Below are 16,416 nucleotides of genomic sequence, written 5' to 3'. Positions count from 1 at the left end.
GAGAAAAACAAAACAAAAACCCAACCAACACTCAAACATCTATAACTCCTACCCACATACCTAGCACAGCCAACCCCCGTAACCCAACACCCCACCAACAACACAACTTAAGTTACATATGACCCCTGTTTACTACTATCGAAGCACGAGATGAATCTGACCTGATCCATGACGGTGTTTCCACGGATTTCGAGATGAATGAACCACGTCTTGATCTTCTTCTCCGGCTGGTTGGGATCTACAATGACTTTTTGGGGGTGTGGAGGTGACCGCTAAGAAATCTCCAGGATCTCTTGTTCACAGACACAAAAATATGGTGGTGGCTCTTATTGAGAATGACCCACCCCTAATAAGGAGGTGGAGACCTCCTTATATAGGGAGCCTCATGGCCACCATCATGGTACCCTAATGGGCCTAGCCCAGTTAGGGTTACCTCCACAAAACCCCCTCAGCCCAATAACATTGTATTAGTCCATATAATAAAATAAGCCAAACATAATAAATTTAGGGTCGTAAAACCGGGTTTAGTACCATACCCCTACAAGCCCCCCCCCCCCAAGTCCAGCGTTGCTCCTGGGCGCGCAAGCGTTTAGGTGGAGCGCTGGACTTTATGAGGTGTGTTAGGGCGTGAGGCGGTTTTTTCCCTTTTCTTCGGCCTTATCTTTATTGTCTTTGAGTTTTGGGAGGTTTTCTTCATGATGGTGACGTGTTGTGGTTTTTATGATAATGATGGTGCACTAGCATGAATAAGATATAGCACGCCGAATAATAAAAGCCTGCGCGTGAGGCTACTTACGAGCTATGAGAATAATAAAGCTTGCGCGCAAGGCGACTTATGAGCTATGAGAATAATAAAAGCTTGCGCGCGAGGCGACTTACGAGCTATAAGAATAATAAAGCTTGCGCGCGTGAGGCGACTTACGAGCTGTAAAAATAATGAAGCCTGCGCGCTAGGCGACTTATGGATCTATGAGAATAATGAAGCCTGCGCACGTGGCGTCTTACGAGCTATAAGAATAATAAAAGCTTGCGCGCGAGGCGTCTTACGAGCTATAAGAATAATAAAAGCTTGCGCGCGAGGCGTCTTACGAGCTATATGAATAATAAAGCTTACGCGCGTGAGGCGACTTACGAGCTGTAAAAATAATGAAGCCTGCGCGCGAGGCGACTTACGGATCTATGAGAATAATGAAGCCTTCTCGCGTGGCGTCTTACGAGCTATAAGAATAATAAAAGCTTGCACGCGAGGCGTCTTACGAGCTATAAGAATAATAAAAGCTTGCGCGCGAGGCGTCTTACGAGCTATATGAATAATAAAGCTTACGCGCGTGAGGCGACTTACGAGCTGTAAAAATAATGAAGCCTGCGCGCGAGGCGACTTACGGATCTATGAGAATAATGAAGCCTGCGCGCGTGGCGTCTTACGAGCTATAAGAATAATAAAAGCTTGCGCGCGAGGCGTCTTACGAGCTATAAGAATAATAAAAGCTTGCGCGCGAGGCGACTTACGAGCTATAAAATGACGATAATGACTGGCCCACAAGGGCATCCTCCGCGCAGGATGAATATCCCGGCCTGTTTTCAAAATAATAATGGAGGCACAAATGGCCAGATAATAATAATGATGTCATAGGTGTTTGTGCGGCTCGTAGCCGAACCTGCAAAAACATGTCAACTAAAAGTGGATGTATTGCATGGTTCCCATCCTCGGGCAAATTATGAGGTGTGCCCAACCTTTAAGCTTGGCGCGTGGCCTATGGGTTTATGAGGATTCCCAACCTTTAAGTTTGGCGCGTAGCCATATGGGATATTATGAGGATTCCCAACCTTTAAGTATGGCGCGTAGCCATATGGGATATTATGAGGATTCCCAACCTTTAAGTATGGCGCGTAGCCATATGGGATATTATGAGGATTCCCAACCTTTAAGTATGGCGCGTAGCCATATGGGATATTATGAGGATTCCCAACATTTAAGTATGGCGCGTAGCCATATGGGATATTATGAGGATTCCCAACCTTTAAGTATGGCGCGTAGCCATGTGAGTACAATCATGGTTGTTCTTATCCTGATTTGGATTAGACTGTTCATTTGTTATGTCGCTTACGCGCGGCCTGCGCAATGTCTCCTTTATTCTCACGCGCAGATGTGGTGCGTGAGCGTGCATGATGCGTGAGCATCTAATATGCATGAGCATACGTGAAGCCCAATAACATATGTGATGCGTGAGCATACGTGATGCGTGAGCATACGTGATGCGTGAGCATATGTGGTAGGCGTGAGCATACGTGATACGCGTGAGCATGCGTGATGCGTGAGCATGTGATATGCGCCACGAGCATAGGTTTTGGCTGTCTTCATGAGCATGTGATATGCGCCACGAGCATAGGTTTTGGCTGTCTTCATGAGCATGTGATATGCGTGAGCTGTGGCGTAGAGTGTGACATCTGCCCAAATCCGACCCGACCCAGGTACCCGTTTTCGAATCCGATTCTTTTTATGATTTAAAATTTGATTATTAATCTTTGTAAATTTAACATTAAATAAATTATATATATATATATATTTTTTTTATATTACTTACTAATAATAATAATTCCTTTCCGCCGTCCCGCCCTTTTCTCTCTTGTCGCCGTCCCGCCCCTTTTTCTCTCTTGTCGCCATCTCGCCCTTTCTCTCTTGTCGCCATCCCACCCTTTTTATCTCTTGTCGCCGTCCCGCCCCTCTGCCTAACCCTTACGCCTTGAACCCCTTTTCTCTTAACTCTTTGCTTGTCCTTTGGTTCTTCCCGCCTAAGGATGTCTGCGCAGCTCCACGCGCCAGACTCCTTACAAGGAAACCTGCGTGAAGACCAGCTGTTCCTGCGATACGCGAGGCGAACTGTTCCCGCAGCGCGCTAAGAATGGTAGTTCTTCCCGCGGCGCGCTAAGGATTATAGTTCTTCCCGCGGCGCGCTAAGAATTGTAGTTCTTCCCGCGACGCGCTAAGGATTGTAGTTCTTCCCGCGACGCGCTAAGGATTGTAGTTCTTCCCGCGGCGCGCTAAGGATTGTTCTGTCTGCCTTCGCCCTCGCGCACTCAAGTCTTCTCGCGCTAAACCTTAAGTCTTTTCTTCAGTTTAGGTCAGCCTGTATTCTTTTGAAATATTTTATCTTTGGTATGAGCACTTTAGGTCAGTTCCGACATCTGTCCGAAAAGCCACTTTCGGCGCAGCATGCGCACCAATCCTATTGGTTGACAGAAAAAGTGACTGGCATAATCTTTTGAAATCTTCTTTTGCATGTCTTGAACAGTGCTTTATCTGACACCTCCCATGCTTTGATCTGTAACCTGTCAGCTTTTCCCCATCCCCTGCAGCTGCCGGCATATCTTTTAATATCTTTTGCTTTTGGATTCTTGTGCTTTTTAATATCTTTTGCTTGATTTGATAAGATCTTTTCCCCTTTTAAGGGATTGTGTTCCCTTGGGTTTTCCTATAAATTAAGCTAATTTCTTGTTTATTAACACTACACACACTACACTTAAGCACTCTCCCAAATCTCTCTCCCTTGCTCTCTGCCGTAGTTCCTCAGCAACGCCTCCAACTCCTCTCTTTGCCTCCGTCTTCTCTTCTTTTCTGCCAGGAAATCTCGGTAAATAATTAATATATAATTTTTCCTTTTAAATAATTTGTTTAAGTGACTTACATATATTCAAGACATAAAAACCAATCGTTAAACCAATAACCTCTTATTTATAGGTTAACTTTCGCTTGTTAAAAGTTGGTTCTTGCATTATCTTTCAACACACCTTTTTCAGGTGAGTAATCTCGTACTTAATCCCCTTTTATTTTTAACGTTTTGGGATGTTCATGTGTTCGTACAACTTGAGTCTTAAACTTGTTTATGAAATTTATGTGCGCAAAACCCCATGTGTTATGGACGTTTACTTGGCTGTTTATTTGTATGTGTGAATCATTAACCGCTTTGTTCGGCCTATTCCGAAGTTTTCATGGATCCATTAGATGAACACGGGAGACCTATCGTTTACGGTTTTCTTGTTTTGTTTACACATGCACGTATGATTATTCGTTTTTGTGCTCGATTGGGAGCACGGATTGAACTATGAGCTATGATCTATTTAGGCTTGATCACAATCTGATTACACCCTATGTTAAACCCCAGTTAAGCACATGTTGCGCGCAGTGTTTGTTATTATCTATTTATATCTATTAAACTTGATTTCTCACCGACACGCAAGTGTTGACGTTTTATTTTAACACATGTTCAGGTTTGCTGTAGCTGCTTTTGGAAATCTCAAGGACACGTAGGATGTTTTCTTTTTCTTTGGACCTAGATTAAAATGTAACAAGACAAGTTATGTTATTTGAATATTTTAAGTTATGATATGATTTATGATACTTTACGATTTGTGTTTTGCGCGTGCGCAATGAAAATGTATTTATTAAATATTGACACCCAAATAGTGTCACGAGTAATGAAACAATACGTGGCGCCCCGATGTATAATCCGCCATCGGTCGGGGTGTTACATAGAGTAATCGCCGGGAGCGCGCATGCGATCCGCTGTGGCGTAGAGTGATCGCCGGGGGCGCGCATGCGGCCCGCTGTGGCGTAGAGTGATCGCCGGGGGCGCGCATGCGGCCCGCTGTGGCGTAGAGTGATCGCCGGGGGCGCGCATGCGGCCCGCTGTGGCGTAGAGTGATCGCCGGGGGCGCGCATGCGGCCCGCTGTGGCGTAGAGTGATCGCCGGGAGCGCGCATGCGGAATCCGAAGTTGATCCACAGGGAGCGATTTTGATCCGCGGTGGCGCGCACGATCTAGAGATTTTGAATATCCACATCAGGTAGGTTTTATGTAAAACCAACAGATCTAATAGGATTTATAGATCTATGAATATGAAGTGTGACTGTTGTTCAAACGAACCCAGATCTGAAAAAATCATAAATAGATTTGGTATATTTCACTTAGAAAAAACACAGATCTAAGGGTTTTCCCCAAAAGTTCGGTGGTATTTCTTCCTGTGTATTTCCAGATCTGGAAGTATTTTTTAGATCTACGGATTTTTGGATTTCCATAGAACATATCTGAAAGAAGAAACCGTAGACCCGAGATATTGATGAACAGATCGGAGGGCCGAGACGAGAAGCGAAGCGTGGTTCATTGCCGTCCCACTGATGGCGCCAATGTCGAAGCACGAGATGAATCTGACCTGATCCATGACGATGTTTCCACGGATTTCGATATGAACGAACCACGTCTTGATCTTCTTCTCCGGCTGGTTGGGATCTGCAATGACTTTTTGGGGGTGTGGAGGTGACCGCTAAGAAATCTCCAGGATCTCTTGTTCACAGACACAAAAATATGGTGGTGGCTCTTATTGAGAATGACCCACCCCTAATAAGGAGGTGGAGACCTCCTTATATAGGGAGCCTCATGGCCACCCTCATGGTACCCTAATGGGCCTAGCCCAGTTAGGGTTACATCCACAAAACCCCCTCAGCCCAATAACATTGTATTAGTCCATATAATAAAATAAGCCAAACATAATAAATTTAGGGTCGTAAAACCGGGTTTAGTACCATACCACTACAACTACCAACACAACCTAACTATCATGCATAGGCAAACGAACATACCCATAGCAACACACAACACAATAACCATTTTAGCATCACCAACAACAGAACCATCCCCAAACTAAAACTTTTTTAGCACCACTTGGTCAAAAACCATACACACATAACCACACTCACCACTATACATATAAAATTAGCTTCCATAACAACACCAAAACTCATCAGAACTACTCTACTGTCCTTCTAACAAGCAAACGCACACCCACAAATGCACCACTCAACACCAACTTAACTTCACTAACACACTATTTAACAACACAAACACATAACGACCACATTAAATACAACCCAATCACACCATCACAAATCGAAAACCCAACGATTAGCTGGAATTTAGGCATAGCGAAAAAACTATGGCTTTTTTTTCGCAAAAAATTGAAACAAATGCGACACACTTACTTGTGTAAATCCCGTCGATGATCTTCAATTGTCTCAATTTTATCTCCAATTGTGTTGCTATGAGGTGGAGTGATATCAGCGAATAAACATTTCGGTGAGGATGACTACGGGATGACGACGAATGACCAGCCATTTTTAAGCAATCTCCTTTTAAAAACCAACACACTTTTACAATTTTGCCATTTTTCAACCATTTAGACTTTAGAAAACATTTTGTATTGGTTGGAACTATCTCATCCTTTGAATCTATTAATAAATGGTTGAGATTATTTCCTACCATTCCTACCCAACACTCGTTTTCTACAATATCCAAACCCTATATTTGAGAGGGGTATGTTAATAATTTTTGGATTTTAAAAATTTTACAAATTTTGATGAATATGTTGCAACGCATTCACTTTAAAAACTAAAAAGAAAATTCAATGGGTAAATTGTCTTTTGAACAATTACTAATTAGCATCCATTATTATTTGTTAATGTATATTTAATTCACTACATTAATTACATATGATAATGCACATTTAACTATTATTATATTATATAAATAATAATAATATCTGAACATAACTAGTTTTTGAGACCGGTCGGGTTAGAACCTGTCGCAAAACACGGGCTCCCCACCAAGTGATATGAATGCCATCAACTTATTTTAGTGTATTCCTAAAACTTTATGAAGTCCAAACCTCTGGCCAGACAAAAAAGAAGTTTAGCTTACCTTTTTTCAACTGGGTTTGTTAAAACTTAAAAAGATGTTTGGTCAATTTAGGCCCAAGTTAGATGTTTGGTTATTAACCGAAACTAGTCATTCATTTAACCATCACTGAACCATAACCAAGAATCGGTTTCGGCCTTTCGGGTATCGTTAAGCCCATCCCTTAATCAAGATTATCGGTTATGGTTAAAGATGCTAACCCAACATCATTAGTTCACCTCTAATTATCAGAATAAGATATAAAGATTCACTATTCATGATTCTCTACAAATATATTCTTTATAAATACTGTGAGTGTATAAAAATGAGTATAAATTTAACAGTTAAACTGTAAAAATGGAAATTGAAATTCTAACAGTCTAACCTGATCAGAAAGCAAAAGAATATTCTGTTATCTTTGACTAATACTGCTGACTCATGAGCAGATAAACAAAACCCAAGAACATACAGCAGAATTTTAAAAACAATGAGAAACATTCAAAAACAATAAGTTGAAGAAAACTGCTGATCAAAACGAAACTGAACACAATTAAACATTCTCTCTTTTAAGCTAAACATAAACATTATCAAATCGCACACTGTTTTTCAAAGGCCCATCAAATCAGAACCTCCTCCTCGGACTTCTTGATCGACGGCCACGAGGTGATCTGTGCAAATGCGAACAAAATTCAAAAATAATAATAATCAAAAGCGGATGCTTTAATAATAGTCATGTGTGCAAAGATAAATAAAAGATTAATAACAAGAAATATACCTTCTCCTATTATTTGTCCTCCTGAAAGGACCTTTGCTGAATGCCCAGTCAACATTGACCACCTGAGTCAGTAGTTCACCTCCATCCATTGTAGTTATAGCTTTTTCCGCTTCCTCATAGTTTTCATATTCAATTAGTGCATACCCCTGTTTATGATACATCCATATTTCACATAATCTAATACATGACATAAAATAAATATACAGAAAAGGAGGTTTAAATGAAAGCCATTAAACAATTAGGAACTCAAAAAAACACTTTCCATACCTTATTACCCATATACCCCTTCTTCCCATTTTTCACTTATGTACCACACATGCAGGAATAGGTACAACAGTTTATGTGGTTCTCAAGTCTCAACATATTTGCAGTTCTTAAATGAATACTCATATATATAGGGGCACATTAGTAGAAAACCGCATAACCACGTGTATGCACTTGTTTGCATTGTTTTAAAGATGCAGTGAAAAAAGAAAGATAATTATGAGGTTATAAAACTGCCTTGTGTACCACAACTAAAGAAATAGGTAGTAACAAACACAAGAAATTTGGCAGAGGTAGCAAAATTGTCGACCTTAAAGACTATAGAATTGATAATAGAAAGCAATCTAATTCATACAAAACCATACACGTGAACCTCTTTGTTGCCCACTTAAACATGTTTAATTTCATCCATCACCGAGTACACCCACTTCAACCCATAAGACTTGCCTTTGTCTATATGATCAAAACTGACTCAAAACAGTTGTACAAAATGGATAACCTGGGTTGATATTGTCAGCTCTAACTTAGGCACAAATTACCACATGCATAAGAAGTGGAAGACGTAAATACTAGATCCAAATATTAAGAAAAACTTCTAACTTAGGGCATCTTATAAGTCCTCAGTAACAAGTATAAGTTTTAAAAAGGACCTACATATATAATGAATTAAACGAGTTCTTATAAGTTTTATAAGCACTGCCCGCCTATAATACATCAAGAACGTATAATTAAGTATTAAGTTATTAACTACAAAATATCACTATACCTTCACAAAACCGGTCCGACGATCAAGATTCAAATGCAAGTTCTTAATCTCTCCGAACTCCCCAAATGCATTTTGTAGATCATCCTCTTGCGCTTCTTCATGTACTCCAGTAACCAGAATAATCCACCCTTCAATTGCTGCAGAATACTCATACAGTTTCATCATGAACAAATACTCTTCTTTTACAATTTACATACAAAAGGTGAAAAACAGTTATTTCCATACAAGCATAATCTAGAGTTTTGTCCACAGTTTTAGAAACTTCTACAGGCCTTCTGATAATATTAAGTATGCTCTCAATAGAAGGTATAACAGAAGTTAAAAAGATATGTATCAACTATCAAGAAAACACATACAGATAATACCAATGTGAGCATGTGATAAGGACAAACAATATCATGTAAGTGAAAATCGATAAAGAACCACATAATTCAACTTTTTTAGGCATGGCTGTAAAAATCGGAAAAAATCGGTGACTAATCGCTACCTTGTTGATCAAATTTTTAGTAATCGGCAACATTAACCAATATTCATTCCTAATCAAACCTAATCGGCCCAAAATCCGGCCAATTTTCCAACCAATTCCAGCCAATTTCTGGCCCACTCTAGCTACTTCGGTCGTTAATGGGTCAAGGAGGTGTTAAAACCTGTCTCCTTCAACATTTACATATAGCAATGTGTGTGTTTATCTACATAACTGAAAATTACATATAAAAATGTGTGTGTGTAACTGAAAACTACATATAAAAATTTCACTCCGATTAATCGCTAGTCGGTACCCCACCGGCCGACTAATGCCAGGCGAGTTCTATCGCACTGCTTTTAGGGCTAATAAATCATGTAACTTGCCAGACATAATATTAACCACAAGGATGAAGGTGACTGAACTACAAAAATACAACTAAATTAAATTTAAAACCCTAAGGTAGCGTTTGGTATGAAGCAATGACAGGGAGAATGGAATGATTTCATTAAGTGGGAATGAAAAAAGTGATGTTTGGTTGCTAAATGAAATGGAATCATTCATTACACATGGAATCCCATTCCATCAAAACCATTCCTTCCCACCCCCCTTCTTTTTTTCATTCCATTCCTTCTTCCTATTTTCTCAACAACACCACCACTTAACAACAACCACCACCACTACCATCGCCACCATCGCCACTACCACCACCTTACCACCATTGTCATCGCCTCCGCTTGGCCATCACCGCCACCACCACTGTCGCTGACTGACCACCACCACCACCACGTGACCGCCACCACTGTTGCTGCCACCCTACCATCGCCATCACTACCAATGCTACCACCGCTTGACCACCGCCCCACCACCGCCGCCGCCACCACCACAACCATCGCCCCTATCGCCTGACCGCCACCGCCACCACCACCGTCGCCACCGCCACTACCCATTCCGTAACCGGAGTTACCACCACCACCGTCGTGCAATGTAGTTTTTCTCTTTGTTTTGGTAAAAAAAATTATTTTGAGATAGGAGTGTTTTTATTATATATATTTCATTCATATAATTTTTTTGGATACCAAACAACATAAAATAATAATTGATTTCATTCCTATAGGTTAACCAAACAAGACAAAGGAATGCTAATGATCCATTTCATTCCCTTGTCCATTCCATTCCTTCTCCCATTTCATTCCCCCTTCATTCCATTACCTCCAACCAAACATACCCTAACAATTAGACCTTGAATATAAACAAATTACCAAAAGTACCAAATCTAAAACCCTAACCCTAACTCCAGATAACAATAATAATAATAATAATAATAATAATAATAAGGTTACTTACATCGTTCAGGACCGGGTCCGCCATCGGAATCGAGAGAATCAAAGCGGCCTGACATACGAGTGTTCCGTTCGGCATCGGTTTCTTGACGGAATCCACGGCCTTTGGTTTTCTTAACGACGGAAGCACCACCGGTGATGGCGGACTTAAGCTTAGGTATGTGACTAGGTGAATCCACGTCAACAACGGCTGCTTCTTCGTCCATTAGATCATCCTCATCAGGCTCGAAATCCAGCGCATCCACGTCAGCTACGTTCGCCATTTGAACTCAACTCCGGGGATTGATTGTCTTCAGAGCAAAACGACGGAAGGAAGTTAGGGTTTTGCAGGGACCAAATGGTATAATGGTAAAGACTGATATATTAATATTATTACTGCCCAAAGTTGGGGACAGGACGTGCCATGTTTGGTTCGGTTCGGTTCGGTTCGGTTCGGTTCGGTTCGGTTCAATTAAGTTATAATTTATAACTTATAAGTGTAACCAAAATAAAAAAATATATATTTTCGATTAGGTGGTTCGGTTTATTTTGGTTGAATTTTCGGTTTTCAGTTTGATTTTCTTAATAATCAAAATCAAATTTGGGCTAAAATGATATGTACACGTACATGAAACTAAGATATAAACACATGAATTGAGATATAAATGCATAAAATAGTGATATCTGAATTACATGAAAGTATGAATGGGCTCGGTTCAGTTTGGTTAATTCTGGATAACAAAAGGCAAAAAAATTTCCCAATAACCAATTTTTGGTTCATTTGATTATCGCTTAATTTTGGTTCGGTTTTATCAGTTTCAGTTTGATATGATTAATTGTTATTTTGTGAATATTGACAACTCAAAGGCTATTTTGTACACTAGTGGACCAAGATTTTTTTATCTGCAGGAATAGAAGGTAGGTTCCTTATTTAACATGAGTAAAAAAGATCATTAATTAAAACGAGTAAAGAAGATCGGATTTAAACGGGGCAGTTAAAATAAGTAAAAGAGAATCAGTCTCGAACTAGTTGGTTAATGTGACATTTGTCAATTTCGGGTTATTTTATATTTGTATTCTTAATGTAAACTCGACCCGTTTTGTATCCCGAACCTTTCGATATTATCCAAATGATGAATTGTATGTTAAATATTTGTTTTATAGTTTTTGGATAAAAAAAACACCCTTTTCGGTTCTTAAAATTCCCCGAAAACGCTCAAAACGAACTCCAGGGACTAAAACTACCAAAATGGAGACTTGAAGGACCTATTTGTAGTTTGTGCTTTCTTGGGTCTATAACCAACCCATTTTCATGAAACACCATTTATGAAAGACCCATTCAACTTACCATATATATACACACCCATCTTCTTCATTTGTGCTTGCTCATTTCTTCATTTCTCTCTCAAATTCTTGAATTCTAAGGTTGTTCTTCATAAGCTAATCTTTCATTTTAACTAACTTCTCAATACTTAAAGCTTGATGTTACAACATATATATAATATACACTCCTTGTTTACCTTCGGTCTTTAATTTCTCCGGTCTCGGCCGGTTGAAATGTCGGGCTAGTAAGGCAAGGTTACATGGAGGACTTTGTAGTCCTTGTTTATATATTTAACAAATCTAGCCATATAACTTGTTATACTTGCTTAACTTCTACATATTTTAGTTTATTGTTCATATTTGTCAAGTTCCATGGTATTGGGTATGTGGTGACTAGCCTCGGTTTCATCCCGAGTTGAGAACCGAACCAAAAACCGAACTTTTGTTTAAAAGCATTATTGTTAACTTTTTGAATGTAAAACTTGAGTATTATTATTTATAAGTTATTTTACAAGTTCCATGGTAATTGGGTATGTGGTAACCATCCTCGGTCTTATTCCGAGTCAAGGACCGAACCAAAAACCGAAATTTTGTTTAAAAGCTTTATTGTTAACTTTTTGAATGTAAAACTTGAGTATTATTATTTATAAGTTATTTTACAAGTTCCATGGTAACTGGGTATGTGGTAACCATCCTCGGTCTTATTCCGAGTCAAGGACCGAACCAAAAACCGAACTAAACCGAGTTCACTCGCTTAAGACACACAAGTGTGTTTTTAGCCACCAAAACTCGTATTTTTCTTCAAGATTATATTTTAAATCAATTTTAGTTAGTTTCTAAACATACTTGGCATGTCGGTAACCAACTTGATCTTATAACAAGTTCGAACCGATAAGGTCGTATACTCGCTTAACGAACGTTAAGGTTCTTCACAATAGAACTACATACTTGGTTAAGTCTATTTTGATTTTATTGAGTTATCTCATAACATTTATTATTTTGGGAAGTTAACTGTGAGCTTGGTCAATTATCAAGTCTCGAACCAACAAACCCGAACACTCGTTTATACCTCGTTTTGGGTATTCTTATAACCAAGGGTTTTGCAATATCGCATTTTAACCCACATTATTACTTAACATAGGTTGAGTAAAAAAAAAAACTAATGAATAGAATACCGAGACCCGGTTTCGAGTAAACTTATTTTACAAAACTCGTTTCTTTAATTTCTCAAATATTTACATTTTAAATCCTAAACTTGATTTATTTACTTTATTTGTCATGTATTTTATTTAAACCCTTCCAAGACTACCTACTAACACAAGACCCGTTTAATATAGGTCTTGCTCGTTAAACCGATCTCTCCGATTATTCACGACACTATCTTTCAAGTTACTTGTTAAAGTGAGTACTTTTCCATCCCCCGTTTTCCATATTTCATTTTGGAGGTGACATTGCATACTTATTCAAATTCAAATAATTTATACTTGAGTCTTAAACCACAACACGTATTGTATATGTTTACTTAAATAAATGCTCGATTTGGTGTTATATGCTTTACATGATTATGTGCAAACTCTTGAATGCTAAGGCGGGTAGCCACTTGAATGCTAAGGCGGGTAGCCTCATCAAAGTATGATCATACGTTAATTCCGAGTATATATGGTATCCCCATATAGAAAGGTGTCGTCAATGTATTATTATTGACGATTTCATTACTGTCGTCAATGTGTTCTTATTGACGGTTTTATTATCTAAATTGTTGCTATTATTTATTGTTTTCATATACTAGTTGTGGATTTCATGCTATATACTTATTGTCCAAAACTATGAAAATTGCTCACCAACCTTCGTGTTGACAAACTCTATTTTATGCAATGTTACAGGTTTGATGTTAGCTTGATTGGATTACTTGAAGAAACTTATTATCTTGGCTTTATGATATTAGAAAATAAAAGAACAAATTATTTGTTTATCTATCTATTTGGCATTTTGTATGAACAATTGTTGTGTTATTTATGATGATATGGATTTAAATGAGTTGTTTAAATATTCTAAATTTATAGTGTCATTGTGCAATGAGCAATCATGTCGCGCCTCGACGTTTCCGCCTTCATTGGTCGGGGTGTGACAGTTAAAACATGTTAAGTGAGTCGTTTAAAGTACAATCCTAAGTCTAAGAATTATGATTCCATATTTATTTAAGAATTCAACACGTATAATCACTAACTAAATCTTTTTAAACAAAACATGAGATAAACGAAATTAAGTTAATAAATTAAAAAGTGAATAACCTTATTTCTTTTTCCCAAGCAATTAGATAAGCCACACCTTGGAATAATTTGCTACACTTAGGGCCGTGCAACGGTTCAGAACCGCAAGAACTGAATCAGAACCGGAACCGAAAATGATTGAAAAATAGAACCGGAACCAGAACCGAATCAGGTAAACCGGTTCGGTTTCAAAACCGATAAAGTCGGTTCTCGCTAATTAGTTCAAAGTTGTTAATTATTTATCAAAAGGTTATGCAAAATTTTCAAATTGCAAAATAAGTTTATATAATTGTGTGTCTTTTTTCACGGTAAAACTAATTTAGATTAAAACATGAATATATGTTATATTTTATATTAAAACCTAACTGTTGAAGTTAAATAAATCATTAGCTGTGATACATTAAAGGAAGATCATATCACTTTATATTAAATTGTCTTGAAAACTTAAATCAAAATTGATCTTGGCTGTTAGGTATAAAATGCAAAGAAAGAAGATTTGAATTAAAAAACAATTGAATGGATTCCAGTTGATAAGTTCCCCTATAAAATATGGGGATTGGTAAATTTAGTTAAAACATTTTTAATATTCTGGTTCTTCGGTTCCACATCGAGAACCGTCGGTTTTACCCGGAACCAAACTGGGAACTGCTTAATGCAAATTTTAAGAACCGGGAACCATACGGTAACATACGTTAGCGGTTCTGAGGTACCGGTTCAGTTCCGGTTCCTCAGTTCTGACGGTTTACCGTTTTTTCTCACCCTAGGCCCTAGCAACACCTCTCAACTAATCTACTTTATCTTTGCGATACACAAAACTAAGTACCAATAATATACCATTATCTATTTTCAGTATGTGGATGATCCAATTAAGAGAGAAACAATTAGGGCATGATCCATTTCAGTTGGGGTCTAGTCCATCAATTGCTGGAATGAAACTTTTTTGGGCCCACTAAATAAGCATTTAAGGCATAGTCCATTTAAAAGTAAAAATACCCCACATAATTATATATATTAAAAACCAACTTTTAACACACTCATAACAATTACTATTCATCAAAACATTAAATATGATTCACATATTTTTTAAATTATAAAAACAACTTTTGACACTCACAAAACTTCTTATTCATCAAAACATTAAATATGAATCACCCATTTTTTAAATTTGATAGCTGCACGGTTATTCATGTCGACTCGTCGTAGCAACGTCTAAGGTCGACAACTTTCGAGTTTTACTAACGACCAGGTTTACCGACCTTTATGTTTACTTTCGGTACCGTCACAAATGTAATCGAAACCGATTCATGTAGACTCACCGCGTTTTGTTTTAGTTCTGATACCGTAACGAAAACCAACCAGATGCCGATTTTTTTAGTTATGTTATCGTAATAAATGTGAAGGAAACCGACCGAATTCGTAAACTCACCACCTCAACGCTCGAAATCGACAGTGGTCGGTTTTACCAACACTCGAGTTTTACCAACTGACGCTACCTCCATTGGTCCGTCTCAATTTATATATATATATATATATATATATATATATATATATAGTTTTGTAACGCACGTAACCGAAACAGACCGAATTCGCATCGATGTATCGCTTCAACAATTGAGACTGACAAGGCGACAACGCTTGAATTTTACTACCATCCGGATTTTACCGACCTGTCTGGCACAACGTGCCGGGTAGAAAACTAGTTTACATTAAGTGGGTTTATCTTAGCAGGGGACTTGGTAAATGGAAATTGGCCACCATATCCTCCACATGCATCCGCCCTTGGCGAAGGGTACACGTGGAAGATGGAAGGGTTAATACTGGTTATGTGCGAAACGAGTTCAGGTTAACATGACTGCCTTAAAAAGCAATGGTTTGGTTTGGGTTATAACCAGTGTTGTAAAAAACGCTAGTCGGACGGTGGGTTGAAAACTAGCGATTAATCGGGATTAATTGAGATTAATCGAATTGGACTTTAATGTATAATTTTCAGTTTTATATGTACATGCACAAATTTGTATATGTAATTTTCAGTTTTATACATACGCAAAACATTTTGGCCGAAAATTGGCTAGATTCTCACTAGAAACCGCTTATTTTGTTGGAATCTCGCCTGAAACCGCTAATGTTGGTCGGAATTTGGACAGAAACTGCCGATTTTGGCCAGAACCTCATTAGGAAAAGTCGATTAATCCTGATTTTGACCGGAATTGACCATTGACAGATTAGCCCAAAATTAATCAGTGAAGTGGGGACTGACGATTAATCGGCGCCTAGTCGTGATTTTTGCAACACTAGTTGTAAAGGGTTTTGATCAAAATCGAGCTTAAAATGAGTTGTTTCAGAAAAAGTATCAAATATGTTTACATGCTATATCTATAATGCCACCTAGTGGCAATGGTCGGAGGTGGTGGACTGTTGTCTATGATTGCAACAAGAGCGACGAAGTGCTGGTCGTGTCAACAGTGGTGAAAGTGGCAACGATGGTGGTGTAGATGAAAGTGAGAAT

General features: G+C 38.5%; 1 protein-coding gene across 1 annotated transcript; it reads right to left on the bottom strand.

Annotated features, from left to right (window-relative positions):
• Positions 1 to 7,155: 7,155 nt before the first annotated feature.
• Positions 7,156 to 10,675, bottom strand: LOC143619564 (RNA-binding protein Y14A-like). Its single transcript, XM_077091456.1, has 4 exons — positions 10,343 to 10,675; positions 8,533 to 8,669; positions 7,503 to 7,648; positions 7,156 to 7,395 (listed from the first exon to the last, which is right to left on the bottom strand). The coding sequence occupies exons 1-4, from the start codon at positions 10,599 to 10,601 to the stop codon at positions 7,350 to 7,352; spliced, it is 588 nt and encodes a 195-aa protein (XP_076947571.1). The 5' UTR covers positions 10,602 to 10,675; the 3' UTR covers positions 7,156 to 7,349.
• Positions 10,676 to 16,416: the final 5,741 nt, after the last annotated feature.

The sequence above is a fragment of the Bidens hawaiensis genome, unplaced genomic scaffold, assembly GCF_021521415.1.
Source record: "Bidens hawaiensis isolate Kalapana, Puna unplaced genomic scaffold, B.hawaiensis_p1.1 tig00002477_1, whole genome shotgun sequence".
Lineage (NCBI taxonomy): Eukaryota > Viridiplantae > Streptophyta > Magnoliopsida > Asterales > Asteraceae > Bidens > Bidens hawaiensis.
This window is presented reverse-complemented; position numbering and strand designations above follow the sequence as displayed.

Coding starts and splice junctions, on each gene's coding strand:
- LOC143619564 (XM_077091456.1), bottom strand. CDS start 10,601: ATGGCGAACGTAGCTGACGTGGATGCGCTGGATTTCGAGCCTGATGAG. Junction 7,649..8,532: donor GTCGGACCGGTTTTGTGAAG/GTATAGTGATAT, acceptor TATCATAAACAG/GGGTATGCACTAATTGAATA. Junction 7,396..7,502: donor AGGACAAATAATAGGAGAAG/GTATATTTCTTG, acceptor GCATTTGCACAG/ATCACCTCGTGGCCGTCGAT.